The 17,622-nt window shown below is 38.0% G+C and overlaps 1 protein-coding gene across 3 annotated transcripts in view; it reads right to left on the reverse strand.

Annotated features, from left to right (window-relative positions):
- Positions 1 to 2,219: 2,219 nt before the first annotated feature.
- Positions 2,220 to 17,622, reverse strand: part of TLE1 (TLE family member 1, transcriptional corepressor) — an 85,508-nt gene continuing 70,105 nt past the window's right edge. For all 3 annotated transcript variants that reach the window (XM_033085462.1, XM_033085461.1, XM_033085460.1), the window contains exons 15-20: positions 14,778 to 15,027; positions 12,897 to 13,144; positions 10,159 to 10,306; positions 9,642 to 9,792; positions 9,148 to 9,224; positions 2,220 to 9,009 (exon numbers count right to left, since the gene is read on the reverse strand). In XM_033085462.1, coding sequence (XP_032941353.1) covers positions 8,902 to 9,009; positions 9,148 to 9,224; positions 9,642 to 9,792; positions 10,159 to 10,306; positions 12,897 to 13,144; positions 14,778 to 15,027 — 982 coding nt within the window. In that variant the 3' untranslated portion in view covers positions 2,220 to 8,901. The remainder of the gene's footprint in view (positions 9,010 to 9,147; positions 9,225 to 9,641; positions 9,793 to 10,158; positions 10,307 to 12,896; positions 13,145 to 14,777; positions 15,028 to 17,622) is intronic.

The raw sequence follows: 17,622 nt of genomic DNA on the forward strand, positions 1-17,622 counted from the left end.
GCCTGGAGATGCAATTTCCTACAATCTGCAGGCAATTTCCCACCAATTTTCTTGGGGAGCTAATAGGCTGTGACAGGAGATGGAGCTAGCTAGCAGCAGGCGGCTTCAGAAAAGAAAAATTGCATCTCTGCCACCTAACTGGGCAATCTAGAAAAACAGAGTTTATAGCTTTGTAGTGTTATTGGGCCCCATGCTATCAGTAAATCGTTCAAACTGCTATCTGAATTTCATATTCTTTTCCTTCCGAATTGTTATCACCACATATCACTTTGTTGCACTTTTTCTACGAATGACAGTTAGACACAGATCATGTGTGGTTACTATTTTAACTGCCTTTTAACTAGACAAGCCCTGCTAAACAATATCCACATCAGAAACAGAGAAATATACAGTGTCTCTGTCAAACAGCAATATTTTGATTATTTTCATACTTGTTAAGGTACAAAGCAGACACCTATGGAAAGGGATTAATTTGTAAGCTAAATTCAAATGAAACAGACAGAGCAAACTATGGGAACATTAAAACTGTGAGCACACCTACTGTGGTAAAAATGTCCCACCGATATATAGTACAAAATGAAAGCAATAAACCCTCCCAAATATAACTGGCAATTTTTCCCTCTATAGCAAATTTTGAAGCCTAAGAAGTTAATCTGAACAGTCAAAACAGTTCAAAATGATCCATGCAAGCATCTACCTTGCAGATTTAAAATTAGTAAGACTAGTAAAGCACTAAGAGTGCATTATCATATCCACTTTGATAGAAATTAAACTGATTTAAAGCTGCTCACCTCACCCAAGATTACAAAAAAAATTAATAACTGAAGAAAATTATTCAAAGGCACATAGCACTAGCAACTATTGCAAGTGGTATCTGTCACTGTACTTCCCCTTACTGTCATAGCTAACTCAGGGGATAAATACTGTAAACACATTCTATTACAGAACCCTGTATATCTGTATGTTTTCTTCAAAATATAGAAGAACAAATATCTGAAGGCATAGAAGTTACTGAAAACAATTAATAGTAATGAAATTATTATAATTAGCAAAATTTGTAAGGTTAATATTTTTCCCCTTCCCCCCTGCCCAAGAATAAATTAGGTAGAGTAAAAACAATCCCATCTAAATTATTGCTGTCCACTGGGAGACAAAATTAGTACTGAGATGTATAAAATTTTACTATAATTCAACCCTAAGGATTTTTTTTAATTACTTAAGTAATGAAAAAATGCAAAATTACAGTGAACAAAATGTTGAAATATTCTAACATGCATTTAGAAACTCTCACATTTAAACCACTTGTCATTAATATCCCCATTTCATATTTGTGGTTTTTAATAAGTTACAGCTAGATAAAATACTGAAGAACCAGGAAGAATTATAAATATTATACCAGGTCAATAACTTGTACTCAACAAAGAAGAGTATCTACATAAACAAATAATAAAAGCTATGAAAACCATTCAAAAGCCAGAAGTATTTCCTTTAACAGATTCACTTGTAAAATTACAAGAGTATCAGGAGTTGAAAATCTTGAATTTGACAAATGAAAATCTATGATTTATCTATACAAGTCTATAAACTTCTTGAAGTACACATTCAAAAATTCAATTATATCATATATTTGTGAATATTCACTCAACTGCTGTCAGAAATACACATCTCACATAATTAACAATCAGAAAGACAAGAGAAAAATTAGTAGCATTATGTATGTATAACTCATTAAAACATCTCTAGAAATCTAGTGTATATTCAGGAGGAAACACAAAGGAGCACATTATTAAACTGATATCTATATGAAAAAGGAAACTTATTCCAGTAAGTAAATTTAATGTGTCTGTAAGAATTGAATCACTCCAAAGTTTTGCTGCATGCATGGCATGCTAAACAAATACCAAGGTGACATTAAGGACATTTACATGCTTAACAGCAGTGTTTGGCTGATTAATCAATAATTAGAAAATACTTTGAATTTGCAAAGCCATCAGGTTGTATATTTATTTGAAATCTAATTTTAAAAAAATAGTGTCCAACTGCAAAAAAAACACCAATAGCAGAGTATTTTTTAAGAATAAAGGGCATCTTCATTGGTCTGCAAAGTTTTGTGCTACAACAAACCACAAAATAAGAGTCATTAGCTTATCAAATTGCAGACAGTTTTTAAAGTAAGGGGGTAATCCACTGTGGATCGCTGAAGGAAGTGTGAAAAAGACTGTGAAATGAGCAGATGGATTTTATTTTAAACAAATTAGGCTCACTACCAGGAAAACAACAAGGAATTCTCAGTTTCCAACTGCTATGGGTTAACTTTCATTTATGACCCCTTCATTCTGCTTGTTAACTTCTTTAAACTGCCATTAAAATCAGTTTTCGAAGGAAAAACAGCATTTATTGTTTGCATTTACAGGCTATGATCTCCATTTTCTATGTTAATGACAGAGTATACAAAAGGGATAATGATAACAGTATGTTTGACTACTTAGTCTCCAGACTATGTGTTATCTTCACCTCAAACTCATTTTTGACAGAAAACAGATAGAAACAGGGTTTGAGAGATACCTTTGTGCTGTGAACATGACAAAGGCAATCCTTGCCAAGCTGTACACAATAGAAATGTCTAGTGTTCCTTGCAGCATCTCTTCTATGACTCAACATTGCCTTACAAAAATATGGGCAAAATCACATGTGAAATTACAGAACAGGGGAAAAAAAAGAAAAAATCTCAAAATTTTACATCAGAAACCACCAGATTCTCTAGGAAGAGTCAACTATGCCAAACCAGGAATTCCATAAACAATAAAAGTATGAGTGTAGAATAATGCAGCTATCTTATATCTGAGTGCTTGCTTTTTTAAGGGAAATCATTATAGCAGACACTGCCCAATATCATTATGCAGCTCTCCCTTAAAATATTCAATGAGATTTTCCTGTATACTGTGTATCATTAACAGGCAACTAAATTCTTACTAGTGCATAGTAGAGCATAGAGTAGGGATTGTTGTTAGCTTCTCAGAAGTGAACTGTGAGACCCTGATCTAAGAAATACGGGGAGGAAATCCCCAAAACCCACAAAAAAAACCTTGCTCAAATTTGAAAATGATAACTAACATTTGTCTCCACAACAGAAAGCTTTTGGTATTCAGTTTTCTGAGCAGCACTTCAGCCTCAAGGAAATAGAAATCCAGCTCTCTCAAGAATTAATGTATCACAGAAGCATTAGGTTCTTTGAGATACAGCATCTTCAACCACATTCTGCCCTCTGAAGACTATTATTCATTCTGCTGATTTCCCTTCGTGCTTTCTTGTTGTATTCAATTTATACTTTTTGAAGTTATGTCAGAAGAAAAAAGAGATAAATCAACATGCCCACTGTGTGTTTAAAATATGTTCAAAACACAATTTTGTTGATTTAGAAAATGTTTTAGTGAGTGTTTGAGCTCTCCTATACAGCTGAGTAGAAATTCTGGGAAAATTTCTCAGAAATGTCAGTAAGATAGACCCATAGGGCAGATTTTTCAAGCATCCAGCGCTTACATGTCTGGTTTCCCTAGCAAAAATCTACCACACTGCACTAAGCACTTAAGCTGCAATGGGACATTTGGGAGCATGTTGCTGAAAATGGGATTATCAATTGCTTGGAAGTAGATCTTGAGCTACAGAAATAAAACGTAATGGCAAATGTTGAGAACTGGCTGTGAGTTAACTACCTTTCCTCTTAGGATGAGATGATTAGATGTTTATGGATATCAATGAAATGTCCAATTCCAGTGGACACAACTCAAGTGTCCTTGAGTAACTATGCAGAAACATTTGAACAACTTCACAGAGAAACAGAAGTCAGTGAAATTTCACTCTGAAATCTCATTCTAGGTGAATTAAGTACATTGCATGTTAGATTACACCTAAAATGTATGTGTCTCTTTGTTCTCATTTTCCCTTGTCCTGCAGAATGCCTAAGTGGCCAAGATGGCCAGCGGTGTCCTGGTTTGTGACAGCAATAATGGCTTGTGTCAGCAGGACTAGGGCCTAGATTTTCCCTGTCCTTGTCACTGGAAAGGCTGAACCTCAGATCCTGTATTCAGTTTCAGACCACTCACGACAAGGACATTGAGGTGTGTTCAGGGTCTGGCGCACAAGTCTTTTAAGGGGTGGCTGTGGGAGCTGGGGTTGTTTAGCCTGGAGAAAAGGCTCAGGTGAGAATTCATCACTCTAGAACTCCCTGGAATGACGTTGTAGCAAGTTGGGTGTCACTTGGCCTCTCCTCTTAGTCACAGAACAACTCTAAGCTGAGCCAGGGGAGGTTCAGGTTGGACCTCAGGAAGAATCTTCTCACGGATAAAGTTGTCAAGTATTGGAGCAGGCTGCCCAGAGAGGTCACCCATCCCACAGGTTCAAGAAATGACTGGATGCAGCACATAATGCTATGGTTTAGCTTACATGTGATGTTCAGTCAAAGGTTGGACTAGATAATGTTGGAGGGCTTTTCTAACCAAAGTGATTCTGTCTATGAATTTCCTGTCATGAACTCTCTTGCATTCTGGTGTTTGTCAGGTTCAACTCTGACATGCTTCACCTTCTCCATTACAAAATAAAGTATGTCTGTCTGGGAGGACAGATTGAATTTACTGAAGTCTTAGATAGAGCTATATTCTCAAATTCTTACTGTGTACTTGTGGCAGGAGAAAATAACAAAACTCTTCAAGGAGACAGCAGAATTGGAGTAATTCCAGATTATCCAGTGAAATGATTTAAGGGGTAAACACTCTATCAGTAGTGCGAAATCAGAAGTCAGTACTCCTCCTTAGCCCAAAAACTTCAAAACTCACCTTTCTTACTTAACAGAATGGTGGAATTTCCCCATCTACTCAAAATTGCACCAATACAATAGAAAATATGATAGGCTAATCTAACTAGACTACATAATCCCATGGACCCCTAAGCGGGCCAGTCATTCCACAAAATAAGAAACAAAAAAAAAACCTATCAAGAATTAAACACCAAAACCAAAAATCAATTTGTCAATCTGAGTTAGAGTTACTTGAGTAACTTCGAAGCTTCTGAAATTCTAGTTGTACCATCAATGCAAAAATGTGACCCAAAAACTATGGTCAATCATTCATACACAGTACTTTGCATGAGATGACAGCTTTTACACTGACATTTATTTAAAAAAAATAACACTTGTTGTAACAGTCTATGAAAGTTATGTTCATTTAGTGTTCCTGTTTTCCTTTAAGGGAACGAAAGCCTTTGAAATGCCAAGTGAGTTAGAAAGAACTAATGTAGATGAGAATTCTCTCTCAGGTACCAGTGGTTTGTGGACTAACATGAGGAACTACCATTGCTTGGAATTATAATCAAAAAGAAAATCTGACCCATTGAAAAATACATTGTGTAGAACGATATCATGACTTTCTGCACAATTGATTTGTGAAGGGCTATGCCAAGTGCACATATACAAAATATACATATTAAAGTCAGCAAAGGATTTTGTTCATTTGAATTGGTATTACCACAAATCCCCTCTTCATCAGCTATTGTTTGCACTGACATCCAAAATGTCTTTTGTAAGGACTCCCTGCTTCTATCCAGACTAGCATTTGCGAAAGTGGCATTCAGACTTCTCTGAATACTGAAGGCCACCCAGCACACAAAGACTGTCCCAAAAAGGGGCTAACCAAAGGAATCTTAGGGCTGTAATTAAATTGACCCCCCCCCCCCCCCAAAAAAAAAAAGTTAATTACCTATGTAATGGTTACTGGTTCACTTCTTCCCACATGGTTTTCCCAGTGCCTTTTCTGTTACTGCTGATCTTGGTTGGTCTGTTTCTTCATTCAATAAGCAATTATTTCCACCCACTACTTTACACAGGGCTACAAGAACTTACAGAAGTTTTAAGCTTCACAAGTTATACATCTTCAGGTAAATGCGTAAACAGACATGCTAAGAGTTCAGCAAATCTATCTTTTCATTAAACACTACATCTGCAAGTAGAATATGCTTTGCTGTCTGACAAGTGAAAAAACTCACAATGTTTTATAAACATTACGTGAAATCTGAAACAACAAATGGAGAGAACTACTCATCCACAGCTATGGATGATGCCTCCAGTAGCTTTCTGATGCATCCACTAATTTTTAGACCCAAGGTTAGAAGTAGATATGATGGGGAGAAAAAAGTAATTAATTTCCTAATTACAATCAAGAAATATATGGTACAAATATGATGAAGTAAATTCACATGCAGAAATTTCTGATTCCATAACTTCTCTGACACACTGCATTCCCAAGAAAACAAGGTATTTTATGATTTTCCTGATAGTATGATTTTGAACCTCCCGATTGACAAGAATGTGATCTTACTAGCAAGTACTATGTCACAACATATAGCAGACCAATTACACTTGAGGGTTTTTAAAAATAATTTATATGGATGCGTTAGAATACTTGCATTCTTGGTTCCTCTGATACTGACTTCAGAGAACAGCAAAAGGATATCAATAAAGTAAAAGCTAAAGTGATAGTAGCTTGGCAAAAATCCAAAAGATCCAAATAAAGCAAATTTGCCAGTGCTGCTAAAGTCAATGATCACCACCAGAGCCAGATATTCAGAGAAATTTCAATATGAAAAGTGTAAAAATCAAGTAATCTTGTAAATTCTCTTGTTTTAAAACTTTCCCTTTTAAAAATGGTATAGAACATTCCAGTACTTCAGTGTAGCAAATATAGTTAATTCTTTGAAAAGTCTGATGATTCTGCTTTTTGCCCCACTATGTCTGAAAGCAACATGACCAGTATCTAAAGCAGTCTGTCATTTTCATACAGATACAAATCAGCAACTCAACAAAGATATATATGGATACATACTGATAAAATGCTAATTTTAAATGTCTAGGAAACCAGATTATCCTGAATGTGTAACATTTTACATTCCGAATGCAATGTTAATACATTAAGGCTATTACAGTTCTAGATGCTATAAAATGGTTTCAGTAGAATGGTCATATAAATTGAAAAGAAAACCTGTGTATCTTCAGACTAGAAACTTAGATAAAATTTGCCCCCATATGAAAAACTCCTTATCCAATCAACGCATCTGTCAGTCAAGCATGTTTCTTCCCAGCTATGTGTCCTTGAAAGAGCAGGGACACAGGCCATTGTCAAACGCTAGCAAAATGAGAAAGCATCTCTTCTTCTGCCTGCCAGTTTGCGTAATCTAAATTAGCTGTTCAAAGATATCGTTCTGTTCATCTGCGCTCTCCATTAGTGACAAAAATTCTAACCAAATTACAGAATATAGGAAATGTACAGCTCTCACCAGTGCAACAGCAAAGTCTGCTGTCTAGTACACAGTGGTAGAACACATTAGACTGAAAAAATAATAGTTAAATAGAATGAACACATTCTCTCTTCATCCATTGCTCTTGAGTACACCAAGAAAACTTGAAGATGCATAGCTTTGGTAACTGGCTGCTTATCATGGCTCATCACAGATGTCACACAGTAATGTGACAATGGAAAGGACTCAAGATTGCTCAGCATGAATACATAGAGCCTACAGGCCTGTGTAACGTGGGACACTCAGGAAAATTAATTCTAATTAATTTGTAGAGTGGATTAGTTAAAAATCAAAATATTCCTTTGTCAATATTCTCACAAGAAATTAAGAAGCAAGTTTAACTCAGTTTAGGTTAATTCACTTCACTTGCAACACTGCAAGTATTTAACATCTTTAAGCAATCCCCTGTAAAACTCACACTTTTGGTAATTTAGTTAAATTTACCTGAGTATCTGAGTATAGACAAGACTTTAAAAAGGAAATGGTCATTAACTACCACTTCTCTGTAAAACATGAAGGATGCAACTTAGCTAGCTTATCTAATCACAGACATCCTTATATAACGAATAAAGGCTCTGATGTACTTAGTTGAAATGCAGTCTCACATGAATTCTTTTCAGCTGGGGAAAAAAGGACAGGGAAGTCATGTCCTCTTCTAGAGGAATGACCAAATGAGTTATGATCAGGCACATATTACTGTATCTGCCAAAGAACATATACATGGGACATCAGAACAAACTTAAACTGAACAGCTTTATGAAATGTTCAATTTTTATATTTACACTATAATTAGTACAAAACTGCCTTTAAGTTTTCTGTAGAACCAGACAATATCTACTGGACTTGATACCCTAGTATGTCAAATCAACTACTTTGAAGTATGATAAAGGAATCTAAGAAGTTATAAAGAATAAGACACCATTTTCAAACTATACATAGTGTTTGCTTTTGCTTCTAAAAAGGTACTTATATCCCCAAAAGGTTTTTAATTTTAAATAAGCAGGGCAAGCAGGGAGGGGACAAGAGGGAAGACTGGTTCTTGGTACTAAAGCCTTTACTGTAGTAAACTAAATATATTTACAATTTATACAAATGTTTGACCCTCAACAAAAATACAAAAACATATCACAAGATGCAAAACCAGGAAACAAGTTCATCTGAGACACTGCTGCTCTACACAGGACAGAATGCAACTTGAGCTTCAAGGAACAGAAAGGTATTTATCCCCCATATTCAGGCAATGCGAAAAATTTGCATGAGGTCACAAAAAGGAAAAAAAAAATAAAAGGCTCCAACATTGTTCAGTAGACTTGGCTTTTAAAAATGATGTCAAAAACCTAGGCTACGTTAGTCCATCTTGCCTCTCTGTTCCGTCTGGTCCACGTAGCCAATACTTAGTTGCTGGATGCTGCCTTCTATTTTGAAAAATCGGAGTAGATTCATGGCAAGGTCTGGAACCTCAACACTTTTGTTCCTTTCAAAAATTCAACCCCTTTCTACTTCTACAAACAATTTTGGCCCAGTTCAACCACTAAAAGAATATCCCCGTCGTATTTTTCAGTAGATAACTTCATAGACTGTAGCCTTTTTGTCTCCAGAGCCAGTGACAATGTACTTATCATCCACAGAGATGTCACAGCTAAGTACTGATGAAGATTCTTTGGACTAGAAGTAAAATAGAAATATATAGCATTATTAAAAAGAAGTCTGTTTACCCTCATTTCATCATCTCTTTTTAGGTAGATCACATGAACATGAATCCACTCTTTTATTATTTTTAATTAAAAGCAATATCATCCTCACCTGGAAGATACTAGCTCCATAAGGAGTTCTCCATGCATTAAGGAGGTTATCTTTCCCAGTACTCACAAACCATTTACCTAGAATATAAACCAGAAGGATTACAGAAACATGCAAGAGACATCTGACAAATTCTGGGTTTTCGATTCACATCAATGAAATCTGTTAACTAATTACCCTTATAAAAGCTCTTACTACTAATCAACACAGTATTTTTGCTTACAATCAATGTGGATGCTCAGTGCATTTGTAGCGTGTTACATGCTAGGAAATTCCTAAACTCTTCAAAGAGAAATAGCTCTTTGCACATGAATTAATCCTCACAACAGCCTCTAGACAAACAGATGGTTGTTTGTAGAGAAGTGCATTTGAATTCATAAAACAGAAGTATTTACGCATTACTTAAGAAACTGAGATGTAATAACTAATGACTATGAAACAAATAACCAGCAAAATTAACAGCCCTGACCTCCAATTCCATGTTCAGGGCAACTTACCACAGTAAGCAAACTTGAGTGACAATACACAGCTTTCATGAAGGTGCAGTTGATACTTGTCTGGTTTATTTACATGTAGCACTTCGACATTGCTGCTCTCCATTCCCACAGCTAGCCATTCACCAGTAGGACAATAACCAAGAGAAAATATCTGAAAATTAAACCATATTTACACCTTTTAAATTTTTTTCCTACAGACAATTTTTTTCTGAAGTTAAAATTATTTGGGAGAAGGAGATGGAGAGAGTTAAGGGCAAATTCACATAGTTCAATAGCAAAACTGCAGTTCAAAATTTGAGTAACTAAATAACCCCTGTTTTTACATATTAACTTAGAAAATTAGGAAAAGAGGAGTGTTAGGCTGTAATTTTCTTGTGTAATCTAAGCACATAAGAAAGCTTCAAAAGGAAAGAGAGGCAACAATCTGCCAGTTCTACTGGGCTCAGCCTTAACTTTGATCCTAAGGCTTTCCTTCCCACCCCACACATTGCCACAAGCTGTAGGAAAATCCAGTTACCTGTGATGTGAAGTCATGCTGTTGGAGCTGTCTCCCTTCTCTCAAGTCCCAGGATCTGACAGTGTTATCCAAACCTCCTGTCCAGAGCTTGGTACCATCATTAGAAATGTCAATACAGCTGGCTCCATCTGTGTGGCCCTGGAATTGCCTGATAAAACAAACCAGATTGAATAATGATTTCCTGCCAGAGCTCAAGGTAAACACTGTTGTGGTGTTAGTTTTGGACTCTGTGCATGTGTCATCTGTTCTGTGTCTGATGATGAGCAAGAATCGACCCCTCCCTCTCACTGAGCATTAAATACCAGTATTACAAAAACATTTTCCAGGTGCTAGAGGAATGAACTGCATCATGGCTAGCTGAATAAAGTCAAATATTTCCTATCAGGTTTTGAAAAAGTAAAACAAAACAACAAAAACCCCCCAAAACCAAAATCATTTGTGAGAATATTAAAGCACAGTAACTACCACTAAAACCACTAAGGACAACTCAGATTAAATCAAAGCGGTCAGAGAACAAAAACTCCAATTTTAGAAAACAGCTTCTGTATTTTTCTTTGGCTGCAAGTCAAGAAGATAAATAACAAGCAGATACACTAATAGAAAGGGATCCAGATAGAGTTCCAGATAGTTAAACACAAGCATTGCTGAGTCACAAAGTTGCATTCTCTGTGGCAGGAGATTGGAAAAATCTAAATGGTGCAGTTTGTTTTACAACATTCTCATTAGCAACTCTCAGCTTTCAGCAACCAGAAGGTCATCTCAGGTTTTTCTTAATCCTTTGGCAAAAGCATTCTGAGGGTCCTGCATTTTTCATCAGCAAATAGCTTCAGCAAAATCCTAGGCCTCAGTGTGAAAGGTGGAGGGCGGGTGGAGAAAAGACAACTAGCTTGGGAACGAAGGGTATGAATCACCAAGAGCTGCCACAGAAAGGTCACACGGAACATTTTGTTTAGTCGCTCTGGTCTCAAAATTCCATGTGTTATCAACCAGCAAGATCAGTGTGCACATAGAGCAAACATTTAAAATGCAAGATGTTCATAGATGTGCATAGATGTCACAGAGTGTACCTTTACACTCTAAGCATGCATATGACAAAGTAAAAACTTCATAGAACTAAAATTGATTGACCTTGGCCAATAAATTGATCAAATTTATTTATTGACCTAAAGGTTCAACAGGAAGTAAAAATTTGCATGCACATTAATATGCAACTCTCTGTATGTAATTTTCAGCAAATTATGGATATACAGTAATTTTAACTGAAACACAGTAGACTAAGCATACTCTCTGGGTTTTGTGTTCAGAACTTTCAATGTATCATGACCTTTCCCAGATTAGACTGTCTCTTCTCAAAATATTGTAAGCCACCATTACTTTGATAAACATAAACTAAATTTATTTTATAGTAAGCCCCTATGCTTTCCTAAAGAACTGAGAGGATCCACCCTTTCAATCACTTTTGTAAGATTAATTTTGTTACTTACCATCACTAAATCAGAATTGAAAGTACAGTAGTTTTACGAATACAAGCCGCACCAATTTGACTAAGATTTTGCTCCTAAACCGGAAATGCGGCTAATAATCAGGAGCAGCTAATATGTGAATAATTTTCTGACATTTACAACCTCAGAAGTGCCAGCCAGAGTGTTGAGCCGAGTAGCTGCAAAGTCGGCATTTCGCGATTGTTACAAATTGCTACTCTGTTACACCGTGGGTGGAGCCTGGCTGCCTGCAGGCAGCACGGGGGGTGGGGAGAGAGGAGGGAGAGACAGGGGGGGCCCCACGCCACCATTGCCGCGGCTCTGGGAGCCGGCGGGGACCCGGGCCGTCACTGCCGTGGCTCTGGGAGCGGCGGGGGACCCGGGCTGCCACTGCCGTGGCTCGGGGAGGTGGTGGGGGACCCAGGCCGCCACTGCTGCGGCTCGGGGAGGTGGCGGGGGACCCGGGTCGCCACTGCCGCGGCTCGGGGAGGTGGCAGGGGACCCGGGCCGCCACTGCTGCGGCTCTGGGAGGTGGTGGGGGGCTCCGTCCCTGCCTGCCACCACAGGGCAGCGCCGGGCCGTGGTGACCGAGTCTAGTGGCAGCGGCGGCGGACCCGAGCAGCCCCACCGAGCGGCAGCGCCAGGCTGGGCCACCTGGCCCCGTCGGCAGCCCCGAGCGGGCCGAGCCTGCACAGCCCGAGCCGAGGCAGTAAACCCCACCCTGCCGCCGTTCTGTTACTATTTGGCAACTTTGTTGTACGCGGGTCCTCGCTGCAAACGACAGAGTGGTTTGTACTCGGGTGTGGCTTATTTATGGACAAAAAACGAAATATTTGCCAACACCCAGAGATGCGGCTTATACTCAGTGCGGCTTGAATTTACTGTACTCTTTATTACTTAACAAGACAAAGGAAAACAACAAACCTCAAAGCAACTAAAAGACACGTTCAGTCCATACCAGTAACATACCAGCAAGAATGCTGCTTGCAGAAACCTGCAGACCATTCTCAAATAATAGAGACCTGCAGGAGCTTTTACACTGACTACAGTAGGTTATGGACCAACCCTGAAAGCACATCTTCCAATACTAGGCTAAAGCTAACAAAACTGGTTTCTGCCCAGCTTGGGTGTAAAGCACACCTTTGAATAAGAGACACTATTTACTTTGCTGTCATAAACCCTATTCAGCGAGATAAATATTTATGTAGCCGTCCAAAGAGTAACTTCTATTAAAATTTTTTGTAAACAACTACTCACCTGACCAATGTCTGATTGTGCAGATCCCACACTGCAATGTTCCCATCACTGCAGCAGGAAAAGCACACCTTGGAATCAGGGCTGATAGCCAGAGCATAGCAGGCAGGTGCTGAGGATGTCAGCTCAGCTTTTATACGAGGAGTTGGAGCTGCCAGGTCCCAAATGGATAATGTGCTGGCTTCCCCACCAACAATCAGGGTGCATCCATCGGGCAGCAATTTACAGGAGCGGATGTAGTTATCTCTGTTCTGTACAACACAAATCACCTCAGTTACATGCCTGCCATTAATGACCACTAATATAATTCTGAATGCATCAAAGTTTCAAACTTGTTTGGTACATTTTCCATTACCAAAGTACTGTAGAAGACCCAGCAGATCCTAAAAGGTTGGAAACACCCCCTTCTCACCACTACTTAGAAACTGCAGCTGCAGAAATTAAAACTGCAGAGTCCTGCTTCCACAGTCTACTCTGTTTCAAACGTGACGAATGGCAAGTTTTCTATCTCATTACACAAAAGCAGAGCCAAAGTAAGTTTGCTTTTCTGCAAATGTACTCCATCAGTGAAGGTCACCAACAATAGAAATATTACAGCAAATGACCTTTCATTTGGCATTTAACAGCCCCAATGAAAATGTCATTCTAGTCTCATGCCCTTCAGATTTTTGAGTTTTTCTTTCAAATACTATTTTGCATTCACAGTATTAAAGTTGAAAAATTAAGATTCCTGTATTGGTCCCATATTAATGTTGGTCCTTTGTTTTTCAACGTTTCTTATTGTACATATTGATCTCTCATTTGTGATACTATTGTTGATTTGAGAGATACTGTGGGAGAGTTAGTGACAGAAGACATTTCTACCTTTCCTTATTACTATTTTGTTTGGCTGAAAACAGTTTTTTACAAAATTGATGATTAAGATCTGTAACTCAAAATATAGGAAAAAAAATTGCAAGAATTATCTAACTGCATTCCTACTATTATTTTTTAATTTTCAGCAAAGGAGCAGTAAGTAGGACAGTGAAAATGTTGACTTAATAAGTCATTACTGTTCCATAACTAAAATGAAGGCTCTGCATCCAGACAGATACCTGCCAGAACAGAATACCTATTCAACTTCACTATTACTACTAGGCAATTACAAAATGATAGCAGTAAAGATAGGATAAAGGGTCAAAAACCCCAAAAAACCCTCATCACATTTAACTGGATCTACACTGAAGCTAGAATTTTCATTTACAATACATATTGCTGTGCTTGACAACATTAAGTCTTTTCAGTTAACACTGCACAAACCTCTGTGCTGCTTCTAGTGAGAAAGATCTCTTATTGAGCTATTACCATTTTTGAGTTAGCTTTTCAGCTAGCTATACTTTTGCACCCAGTTCCTTTTGTACTCTGCACATATGAAAATAACCAGTCTATATGTATAACTAGTGGATCATGAACAAAAATCATAGCAAAACTTAAGCGTATCCTTTGGCACTGTGTCACATTATTTCAGTATGTGGCTGCTATCCCTTTACAAAAATAAGGTTTTCACTGCTTGTGTGAGTGAAAGACCTATGAAGATTTTCTACAGCCCTGCATAAGACAAGCTATTTTCCTTTTAAACTCATGCACAAAAAATATCAGTCTAACTAGAAAACGAAAAAAAAAAATCATGTTTTATTCAAAACATGATAGACACATTCTATTCAGAAATCTGATCTGTTATTTGACCCTCAGTGATAATTATCACTAAACAAACCAGCACTATTCCCTCTAACACCGTTAAGTATTAAAAAAAAAAAAAAAAAGGATACCAGGAAACAGATCTGCCTGCTATTTCCTTCTAATATGAACAAAATCCAAACAAGGGCAGCTATCCTGTTCACCTACCAGACAGTCCAGCTGAGAGACAGGGCTCTTGTTCCCAGGCTGGCTGATGTCCCAAACCTTGACACAGCCCTTCCCACCTGTGTACACGTGTCTCGTGGGGTTGCTGATGGTAACTGCACACACAACTTCCCCGTGGTTCAGGGTGTTGATCTGACGGGCATGGCGAGGGATTCCTGGGCCAATGAGGGCATCAGGAGGGAAAGGAACTGGCTGCATCTGGCCATCTGCAGTAACATGAAAGGAGTAGGCTCTTTTGGGGAAGGGAAAGAGAGAAGACAAAACAATTTTAAAAATCAGCCATTACAGAACTACAAGAAAACTGCAAGAAAAACACAGTATTTTTAATCTTAGTTCTTTGCCAGTCATCTTATGAAAATCAGAGCTACAGTAATAAGCCAAGTAATACAGGCAGATGAGACCTCAGAAGGAGACAAGGATTCATAGCAGAAATTTTCAGCTTGCCTCAGCTGAATTATTTGTGTAATGGGGAAGCAGGTTAAATTCCACCCATAACTGTACAGACCAAGGCCATGGTTGCTATCCCTCAGCCACTCAGATAATCTAAAGACTTTTCAGCCCCTGGGTTGTATGTATAGCAGTTCCAAGTCTCATCACCACAAGTCCTACAGTAGCAATCCTTCACCAGGCACTACTCTCATCCTTCCATGAGGGTTACACCTGTTGCCTTGCAGTACCACAAGCCAAAGTTTTACTTGATTCCTGCACCTCATCTTTGACATCTCCACTGGCTGTGCTTATATGTCCCTCTTTCCAGCTGGAAAGTAGTACTTTAGACAGAAAATAGAAACACAGAATGTTGCACACAAATTTCATCAGGAAGGTGATATCATCTTCTCATAATTATGCTTTCTTGAATAAGTATATTGAAAAACCTGAAAGGCTCAGTTTACCAGGTACTTTTGGCACTTCAGAAATACCTTTTATTTGTATTCATTGAATGATTTCATGTTCATGGGAACTGAGGGTTGAGGAAGTGACATTCTAGCACTGAATAAAAACACTCCTCAGGGAAAGCGCATGAAATTATTTTTTCATGGTCACTGAAAAGTTTAAAGTCAGCTCTACTCAAGGACAAGGGCGCAAACACCAGCTAGTAAAAGCTTTAGGTCCAGGGGTGTTCTTCATTTGCTAATTTAAACTAATAATGAAAATACTATTTTAAAAGGCTTGTTTGTTTGCTATATTAATGAGCTCCTTTTCTGTAACTTCTGTTGTAAGTGCATCCATAGCTCATGCTTTTAATGCTCTTGTTACATCAACAGCATACTTCAAGAAGTCAGAATAAATTAAAAAATGGCGAGAGATGAGTATTCTTTTTTTTTACTAATGAGCTGCCATCTCACTACCAAAACATTCCTTTTACTAATACATTCTTTTGTTCAGAACTTCACTTTCTTTTCCAAATCTACTTTCTTCTTCAGAAATCTTCAATCACTGTAGCTCAACTATTAGTATCACATCCATCTTCCAAGAACCCAACCCAACAATAGATATTTCTTTTAAATCTTCTGTTCTGAATAATAAGCTAGTATTTTCAAGGTATTTTATTATACGCTCCCAAGTATCACACAGTTTGAAATGAAGAAAGATGCCTGGTTCTGGAACAGATATCACAAATCCACTGACGCTGCTCTGCTCCTTGGCGTAAGGTATTCCTTTAAAAAAGCATGACGAGAGATGAAAGAACTTTACAGCTCTTTCACACAGAAAGTAAGGCTGGAAACAGTCAACCCATGCAATATCAGTTTTTTCTTAAGTGAAGGGTAGAAACTGGTTAACAGTAACTGCTCTTAAACAGAAGAGAAACTACTAGTGCACATGTATGCAATTCCTGTACTCATTCATGATTCATGGTTGGACATATAAGCAGAAAGCTTGCTCAGAGAATACACAAAAATAGAGGATGAGCAAGTGCAAAAGGTGACGTCTTTTTTGTCACAGAATTGTAAGGAATGGGAAATGTAAGATAGGAAAGGAAATGGAATGTTCACTCCCTTACCTGTACACAAGGCACACAGTTTATCAAATGGATTTTGTCCCATGGGACCCTTTCTGGCTCTTTGTATGAAGAATTACAGTAATGATAAAAGCTTAACTAGAAACCCATTCCTTTCTGTGAAGAAGAATGGAGACAAAACTGTCCCAAAGTAGCTATTCACTAAACAGATCAGACACAGGACAGGAGAGGAAGCAAAACAGGAATGGCAACAGACTGCTTGAGGCTGAACTGCTCAGGTTCATCAACAGGATCCAACATAAGAGTAACAGCATTTAAGACACTGAAAAGCTTGGCCCCATGCTGGGCTCCAGATCAAAGTCAGTTGCAGAGTATTTTTTAGCAGTAAGAGTACACAGAACAGTACAACTTTGAAGTTTCAGCCCGCCCTTGCTTTTATCATGGGCTGAAGCAAAACAATTAAGCATGTATTAGTCAGTATTTCCAGCATGTCCAAGGCGAATAATCTGTTTGTTCATGACTTTTTTTTATTTGAAGGTTACAGATTAAATGTTCTGTTCAATTCAAAATACCTAAATAATTCGTGTTTTGAAATGCTTAGGTGCATACACAGACTCCTCAGTTCTCCTGCATACTCCTCAGTTCTTGCTGAAATGGGGTGTGAGGAAGACAATAGAAACATTTTTCAAGCACTTCCTGTTTACTGTAGAATTGTAATGACTCTTACGCTTTGAAACATCAGAATACTACCAAGTGTATTTTTAATCATGTCTATGTTTAAAGTGGGGCTATACTAATCATAGAAGCAGTCACTCTTTTTTAGCATTTGCTTCTAAGAGTGGTTGATCAGGATGCAGGATGACCGAG

The sequence above is a fragment of the Catharus ustulatus genome, chromosome Z (assembly GCF_009819885.2).
Source record: "Catharus ustulatus isolate bCatUst1 chromosome Z, bCatUst1.pri.v2, whole genome shotgun sequence".
Classification (NCBI taxonomy): Eukaryota; Metazoa; Chordata; class Aves; order Passeriformes; family Turdidae; genus Catharus; species Catharus ustulatus.